At 36.8% G+C, this 9399-nt stretch overlaps 1 protein-coding gene across 1 annotated transcript in view; it reads right to left on the bottom strand.

Moving 5' to 3' along the window:
• Positions 1–5690: 5690 nt before the first annotated feature.
• Positions 5691–9399, bottom strand: part of FAT4 (FAT atypical cadherin 4) — a gene marked incomplete at both ends in the record, with an annotated part of 131165 nt that continues 127456 nt past the window's right edge. The window contains one exon of the mRNA XM_083368009.1: positions 5691–7552. Coding sequence (XP_083224135.1) covers positions 5691–7552 — 1862 coding nt within the window. The remainder of the gene's footprint in view (positions 7553–9399) is intronic.

Genomic DNA, 9399 nt, shown 5'->3' with positions numbered 1-9399 from the left:
AGTGATGAAAATATATCTCTTCGATGATAAAATGCCTCTTCATGGCTACGCTCATTCACCTTGTACAGGATTGTTAATTAAATAAACTGTCTTTTACTAATATATGGCATTGTTTGGCATGGTTCTAGTTTTCTCTTAGAAATCTTGATGTCTAGTATAAGAAGCCATAATAACAAAGGATGACTGGGAAGTGAAAACTATCGCTACCTGAAAATATAAACAATCAAAAATTAACTTATCTGTTGAAACCCACGTTTTCCCTGATTTTCTGAAATGACTTTCTTATAGGGAGACATCTTGAAAAAGACATATTAGAAAAGTAAAGTTAGTTTCCTTTCAATAAAGCTCAACTATTCTGATTTAATGAACTTGTACTGTAGTTTTCCAGGCAATAGTATGAAAGTGATTTGCCACTTTCTACAATGTAGTCCTATATGTATTCAGGGATTTTTTCTTTCTTTTTCTTCACACTCCAGTTTACAGCTTAATATTTTCAATTTGTCTCCCATCCAAATACTAACCTGCTTCACCCAGCTTAGCTTTTAAGTTCAAGCAACGCTGGCCAAATGCTGCCATCTGCTGCCTGTCTAATGCAATATTGAGAAAAATGTCCATTTTTTGTTTTTTAAAAAATCAGATATTAATACACATTCCTGAACATATTGTTACTATTCTGATACTTGGGAGCTTATGTTGGAGTTATGGTAAATGAGAATAGATACAATGTACTATGGCTACTTTTTTCCATTGTGGAACTTACTGATTCCTTTATTCTTAAATGACCATCATATGTTTTGGATGTAAAAAACAGATTTGTCAAGGCCATTCAATGTAATGGTGGGGTTTTCTCAATTTTTTTTTAAACTATGGTGAAACCAAAATGTAGGTTGCAAATCAGAAAATGAGTTTCACATATTCCCTTCATCTTTTAAAACTACTTTTTTTAACTTAAGTCAATTCTTTTTTGGCAGTCTTCTAATGTTTGTTCTATACAGCATGTTCAGTTGTAATGTTTTTAACCTTGTTTTCACAAATTGTAAAACACTATTAATGCATACGATGTATTATGAACCTATTGTCATGATACTTAATATTTACCATAATTAACCATATAATGTATGATATTTTAGGAAGCTGTACTTTTAGAGATTTTTGGAATGACCTTGATCATTTTGTATTTTCAGTTGTCTTTATAGCCTAAAAAAAGCAAAATTATGAAAATAAGCAAAGATTATAAAAGAAGAGGGCATTGTATAATCCTTTATATTGATCAGTTGTAGCATTGGAATTGAACCTATAAAACTACTAGTTTGAGTTAGGAAGATTAAATAAAACATGCATTCTTTTCTCCAGGTGTAGTGTAAAATATTGTTGGGATTCACATTTGAGATTGGAGAGCACTGAATGCAACAAATGTAAACTGTCACAACAGATGGCACTAGCAGTCACATATATGTCTGCTCTTTGTCTTTGAAATTAGTGCTATTACAGACAGTTAACAGATTTGGAAATTTTTCAAAAGGAAATTCTGAGTTTGGCTTTTTTAAAAAAATGCATTTTTCAAGAATTATAAGAAGTTACTTTCACTGGGCAGTTCAATGGCAAAATTATGTTTGATTCACAAAAGCCAAGAAGAGAGACAGAGATGTATCATGAATGCAGAACAGAAACACATTATATATGGTCAGCACTAACATGAAAAATTTTCCTATAACAAAGTAAATTGAGGCATTTTCTCCAGCACACTGTATTGCATATTTTAGGTCCACTAAAGTTGAATAGGAATCAAACAATAAAAATATGTGTATCATAGCAGCAATTCTACCAGTACCTAGCATTTGGTCAACCATGAAAACAGGAGGCACATTAGATCAGGGCTTTTCAAACTTTTCACCCATTGTACCACTTTTAGGATATGGTAACATCCGAGTACCACCAGTTGCCTAGCAAGGTGTCAAAAACATGATGACCCCCCACAAAAAAGGAAAAAAGTGAGGAAGTACAGATAGTCCTCAACTTACAACAGCTCACTTAGTGACTGTTCGAAGTTACAGTGGCACTGAAAAAAGTGCCCCCTGAACCACAGCCGAGCAAGACACCTGCCTGCCCACCCAGTGGTTTTCATTGTTGTGAGCATTTCTGTTGAGGATTAGCAGTGGGGGTGGGGTGAGTGGTGTTGGTTTTTATTCCCCCCATCTGCTGGGTGGTTTCAGCAGATTTTGTTCACTTCACATGACCCTGGGACACTGTGACTGTCATAAATATGAATCAGTTGCCAAGTATCTGAATGTAAATCACAAGACCCTGGAGATGCTGCAACATTCCAGCTGATCAGCGCTTCTTCTGGGCTCAGCAGAAGTGCCAGGATCAGCACCGAGTCCAGCTGGAGCCTGGCACTGATCCTGGTGCTTCCACTGAGCCCTGACAGCCCTGCAGCTCCAGCCATCTCTCGCTCAGGCTTGTGTGGTACTGCCACCGGTTCAGCTCATTCCCCTCTTTTTCTAGAATGGTCGCGTACCACCTGCCAGGTGCCAATGTTCCACAGGTGGTACTCGTACCACTGGTTGAAAAGCCCTGCATTAGATGACCCATCACAGTACAGGTTTTAGATTAATTATCTGATACCACATTCTTTGCCAGGCATTTGAACAGGACTTAAAAGCTATTGTTCATGATGATAAATTTATACTACAATATAGTATACAATATACAGTCATGTGAAAAAGAAAGTACACTCTGTTTGAGTTCTATGGTTTTATGTATTAGGGCATAATAAAAATCATCTGGTCCTTAGCAGGCTTTCCTTTTGTAAAATAAATGATGACATGATGCAACATGTCATGTGGTATTGTTCATCTGAGATTTTATTTATCTACTTTTAAGAACTCCCAATGCTTTTTATGATTTTTATTATATCCTGATATGTAAAACCATAGAACTCAAAGAGGTTGTACTTTCTTTTTCACATGACTATATATTAGATGACACAGCTAAGAAATAACTATACTAGTTTGCTATTGACTTAATTGATGCCTGGAAGCAGGAATCAAAATAGTTTATTTCAACAACTAGATAGTTGTTCAAATAATTTAGACTGAATACAACGAAAGGTTGCTTCTCTGCTTTCCACTGTAAATGCTCACATAAACGATACGCTCCTGCCCATCTCAAAGTTTACATATTTCTTGTAACTCCAGATGACTCATCACAGTTTCTGATTGGTTCAGAATGTGGTATGTATAAACTTCCTTTCTATCCACCAATATTCTTTGCATGTGGATGTTGCACAAATGAGTGGATAACCACTTACCATCTGGAATTTTGCCGTAGTCCTTTTTTTTTTTAAGTTCCTTTGAGTCAGTGTTGACCCCTGATGACTGCCTGGACCAGTCCCTCTACTTTTCTTGGCATGGTTTCCCAAAAGTTTGCCATTGTCTTCTTCCTAGGATTGAGAGTGACTGGCCGAAGCTCTTGGGACTAGGACTAGTCATTTCTAGCCAAAATGACTCTTCCACAACTTAGTGATCTTTAAATATGCTAGAGGTACCATATTTGTATTGTAAAATTGCATTAGCATTTGTTTCCATTACTGCACACAATATATTTTAAATAAATATTTTAATTCTATTATTGGCATGTACACTCAGAAAGCATATGGTCTGTTACAATTTTATCAAAATGTGAAAAAATGAATGTTACAGAAGTAACAAATGTAAAAAAGAGATTTTTCTTACTTTTCCTGAAAGTAAGAAAACTATTCTGTATCGGAAAACTATTCTGATACCAAAAGCAGAATTTAGGTTAAGAAACAAGTAGAAATAAAGGAAGACAAAATATTAAGAAGAAAAAAAACCCACTCCCCCAAACTCCTACATTTTTCACACAGTATAATAGAAGCTTCATGGAAACATAAGGGCATTGTATAAATCCCCCAAATTTAAAACAAAGGTGTTTAAAAATATTATCTTTTATAAGTGACATTTAGGATTCCCCTTATTACAGGATCAATTCTTAGGATAAACTTTTTAGGATAAACTTTATACTCAGATATGAATACCTGAGCATAATACATAAGTATCATACAAATAAAGAATGTTGCATGCAAATACTCATAACTTTCTGCTTTTGTCTTTAAAATACATGAAAGTAGCATCAGTTAGAGATTGTGCCCCCATATTTTCACAATGCATTTTAAAGATAAAAGTTATTTCTGCTGTTCATAACTGATTCCATAGGTGCATCATTCATACTAGAGCAGACGTGTCAAACTCGCGACATCACGTGACATCACACAATGTATCAGGACAGTTTTGCCATTGCTGGCAATGGGGTGGGTGCAGCTTTCATGTGACACATCCGGCCCGCGAGCCGGCAGTTTGACACCGCTGTACTAGAGTATCTGTATTGCAATACTAATAGAGCAATCATACACATCTACTCAAAAGCAATTCTCGTTAAGTTTAGATGATTTTACTCCCTGGGCTAGGAAGTGAAATTACAATCCAAGCTTCAACTTTATACATGCTGAATTTGATGGAACTTGATCTTGAGTAGACACTTCTAGGATCGCACTATAAGTACATTTTTAAAACTGGTATCCTGTTCCAAGAGTGCAGCAACTTATATTTTTAATAAATATGTTTATTTCAAATTCTTCTATCACAGAATATTCTGTAGTGTAACAAAAAGATCACTCAAAGATCCTACAGGAAGGCAGTGCTTAGAATAATAACCATAATAATACTTAGTATAGTGCTATATGGCTTTTTAACACTTAGGCAAACAATTCTCCACTATGCCCCCTGTGAGTTAGAGTAATCATTTTTATTATTTATAGCATCTTCTCATTTCTCCAGATGACAGAACTGAAATTTCAGTAGGGTGGCTTGTCAAGCCAAAGTTATTATTCAAGTTGGTATTAATTTGGAACTAAAAGAGTTCAGTTTTCTATTCTCACTTTGCCTTCAACCACATTATCTGTTGTACAAATTCTGTTGTTTGTTCAATTTGACAATGTGTATCAGTTTCCATACAAGCTAAAATACTGCAATTTTGGGAAACAAGGAAAAAATTATTCAGAAGTTCTCACACATCCTTGTAAAAAACAATGTAATCCTAAAGTGCTCATGAACTAGTTAACAGCACCCCTTGAACATAAAACAATAATAAGCTTAAGCTTATCATTCTTTGAAAAATTCAGATTTGAGCAACTGAGGGATAGGAGATATAGTTTCAGGAAGAATACAACAATTTCATTCCTTCATTCAGCATCTGCAAAATTGGTTACCGCAACAAATCAACATAGTTGATATTTTTACATTTCAAAACAACTTATTCAACTTGTGTACAAACACACCCCTCACAACAAAACATTTTGCAGCCATTTTTAGAGCTAATCATTCTTAATTTAAAAATCACAAATCAAACAACATATAACGGATAAAAATCCAAATATCACATATAAGATATCTTGTTTGAAAATATAATGCATGCAGTAGAAACAAATTTAACCAGTTGTAATTAAATAATAATAATAAAAAAATGTTCTTTTCAGCAGCATACTTGTGATTATTTTAAATGTGTCTAACCACTGGCCCTGGCTAAAACAAAATGTGTCCTTTTTTATCTACACCGATAAAATGGCTTGAGTATTTTATGCATTTGTATTTTGACAATGTCAATATGAAGTTCTATACATACTGTTCAGCTTCTCCATCTTTTGGTTGCGTTGTACCATTTCTGCACTCTTCACTTCCATTTGCTGCTGTCTTTTCTGGAAGAGATGCTAAATCTTTAAAAACATCCACATAATGCCCAAATCCAGGGCCCCAGTTCAAAAGATTGTCCCAGTTGAAGTTCCCCCCTTGTGGTCCAAGTTTTAAAGGGGAACTATCATTAATGCTGGATGCAGGTGCAGGCGCTTGTGCACCCACGGGACCACCACCCTCTCCTCGGCGGCCTGGATATCTCCTAGGCTTAAGTCTAGCGCCATAATTGTCTTCATCATCAGCATCTGATTCATTAACTTGAGATAGTTTGGGCATTCTTGAAGTATACACCATGGGTTTTTCACGATCATACTCCATCTCAGAACATGTAAAAGAGTCATGGGAATCACTGTCAGATGATGATTCTGGAGCTGGAATACCATCAGCTGGATTTCTTGTTCTTGACAGAGGCCTTCTGCAGTCTTCCTCAGAAGAAGATCTTCCATGATCAGCACTACAGATGCTTGGATTTCTAGGGCGTGGAGTGTTAAGTCTTTCCACCTCTTCAATAGAAAGTCCTACAGGAGGCCCACTTTCAAGAGCTATTGGTTGCTTTAAGCGACTTCCAGGCCTGGAAGTATGACCTGTCATCATTTGAGGACTCTTGCTTCTTCTTCCTAGTCTACTAGGATAATTAAAGATAGCAGTTTGGCAGACTTCATTGTGCATTTCTAAAGGGCTCCCTTCTCTTATAGAAAGATGCATTTCCCTTGCTGGACTATTTCTATAGAATGTGGATGCTTTGGAGAATGGAGCAGGACTATGACGAGAAAGATGGTTTGGTGTAGGGCAAGCAGAATGATTTAGTGAAGTTGTCCTTAGACCTTGACTATATGAAGGCTGGTAGGTTAAGCTACTTGCTCCCAAGGGCATAGGTGACTGTCTTGCAAACCCTAATGGACTGTGCCTCTGAATGGAAAATTTAGGAGTATGACTTCGGAACTGCTTATAATGCTGAATGATGTCTGCATCTGAAGGAGCTATACTGCTTGCATTATCAATGTCATAATGTTCTATCTCTGTTTCTGGGGAAGCTAGAGGAGCACTGGGTATAGTCTCTGCATTGTGTGATATATCTGTTTCATCAAATATGAGATAAGGATTTTCTCTTTCGATTATGTCAGGTTTTGGGTTTCCTTCAGGTTGCTTCCGGATGGTCATATCATCACCATAGGGTGGTATATTATCAGGATCATCAAACGCATCATTTTCACTGCCCTTCTTTTTCTTTTCCTTTGTTTTCTTCTCTTCTTTTGGAACTTTTGCCTTCTTTCCTTTGCACTGATTGCACAGGATCAAGCTAAGCACAAGCAATGCCAACAGAGTAGCACAACTGCACACAATGGCTGGAACAGCCCACAGTGGTAAAGAAAGTTCAGCTGGATAGAGCTGAGGGATACAAATATAGGCACCATTTATTCCTGCCTTGCATACATGTCCCTGGGCACATATGACACCAAAGCACACTACTAGTATTTCACATGTTGTTCCAGTGTGTGATTCTGGACAACTGCAAATAAATCCAGCTCTTTCATCAGGTTCACAGGTACCTCCATTCTGACAGGGATCAGATGCACAGGCTCCAGGATGAACACATTCATATGTATACCACTGGTTAATGCACATTAGCTTTCCTGTACAAGGATTGCTGGCACAGATGTTGGGACCTCGACAGCCAATCTTCACAGAGGGATCTGATCTGGAAATGGTAGCAAGACTATGTTGTCCTGTGAAGGGAAGACTTTCTTCGCCATATTTCAGGTAAGAAATGCATCCATCAAAATCTAAGACAATAGAAAAAAATGGATTTTAAAGTTACAGCTTAACTAATTTAACAATTTTAAATGACAATCTAAAGGATAAAAATAGCCTTATAAAGCAATAATCATCAAATGAGATTTATGTCACATCCTAAAACAAAATAAACCTACTAAATATTTATTTTTATTTTATTTTAATCCCATTTATATCCCGCCCTTCTCCGAAGACTCAGGGCGGCTTACAAGCTTAGCAGTAGCCTTCATTCTATGTATATGCCTGCTTATTAGGGCTTTCATACCCCCCCATGCGGCATTATTACAAAGTCAGCTTAATTGCCCCCAACAATCTGGGTCCTCATTTTACCTACCTCGGAAGGATGGAAGGCTGAGTCAACCTTGAGCCTGGTGGGACTCGAACCTGCACTAATTGCAGGCAGCTGGTGTTACTTAAGGAGGCATTAGCCCACTGCTCCACCAAGGCTCATCAAATACCTGTCATATAAACTTTATATACCTATCATGTAAACTTTATTTCCTACCTTTATTATTTTTTCACATAACTCAATGTGGCAAACATATCCAAGATACCTTTGTTGTCCTATTTTCTCCACAATAACAATCCTGTGAGATGAGTTGGGCTGAGAGAGACATTGGACCAAAGTTACTCAGCTGGTTTTCATGGCTAAGGTGGGACTTGAACTCACGATGTCCCACTTTTTGCCTGGTGCCTAACCACTATACCAAACTGGCTCTCTATTTATGTCAATTAGGTAGGGATAGGAACAACTTTAATCGAAATTAAATTTAGAAAAAAATCAGGAAATTTGAAATTATAAAAAGAATTTTTTTAAAAAAATGTGGGCATATTAAACCAAGAAGAAGAATATGAGTAATTGTGTCTTCCTGGTGTGGTTGATAAATGTCTCTGTGGGTGAGAACTTAAGAAGCATATAGAATCATATTCCTACAGGATTCCAGCATCAGTTAAACATAACTAGCTGTGGTGTAAACAAAGATTTAATGCTTTAGGATCTGTTGTAGTTGTTGTAGTTCATCTAAGATAGTGACAGTTCATTCACCCTGGCTTTACTGTGTAATGATGCAGGAATGGTTTTCTGCCTATCCCACAAGTTGTAAATTATATGGGGCCAAGGACCATGGGAAAATAAACACTATTTGGAGTGATAGTGTGAACTGATGAAGATAGTAAAGTTACATAATTTTGGTAGATTTGTTATTCTAAAATGACTTTCAGTGCTTACCCTTTCCTGTAATGATAATTATGGGTCTTCAAGTCATTTTTGTGGTCATCATATGTGACCACAAAATTAGATTTTCTCAGGATGATGTGTTCCAAGCCTGGCCCTTCATGTCTTCCAGCAGGGCCCCCAGCATTGCTACAGCTGAATCCATCCACCTTACCGCTGACTGTCATTTTTTCCTTTCCTTTCTTGTTTCCCAGTGTTACAGTCATTTCTACAAAGCTAAGTCTGTCCAAAGCATGTTCATGTGAGCCTGGTTTTTATTCTTGCAGTCAGACCTCTAGATTCACTTTTATATAGTGTCTCAGGGAAAACACTAGTCTGCATGAACTGATCTTTGCAGATATAATCATGGTATCTGAATTTCTTTTCCAAGCTCTTTTTTGCTTCTCTGCCCAGTGCTAGTCTGTGGCATTTTTCTTGACAGTTGGTTTTTAAACTATGGAGTCCTTGGTGTTCCTTGAACTTGGTTGTTTTCTTGTTATAGTTTCACTACCAAACTACAGGTGAAACTCAAAAAATTAGAATATCGTGCAAAAGTTCATTTATTTCAGTAATGCAACTTAAAAGGGGAAACTAATATATGAGATAGACTCATTACATGCAAAG

The sequence above is a fragment of the Vipera ursinii genome (assembly GCF_947247035.1).
Source record: "Vipera ursinii genome assembly, chromosome: 7".
Taxonomy (NCBI): Eukaryota; Metazoa; Chordata; class Lepidosauria; order Squamata; family Viperidae; genus Vipera; species Vipera ursinii.
Note: the sequence above shows the minus strand (reverse complement) of the source record. Positions and strands in the feature narration are given on the sequence as shown.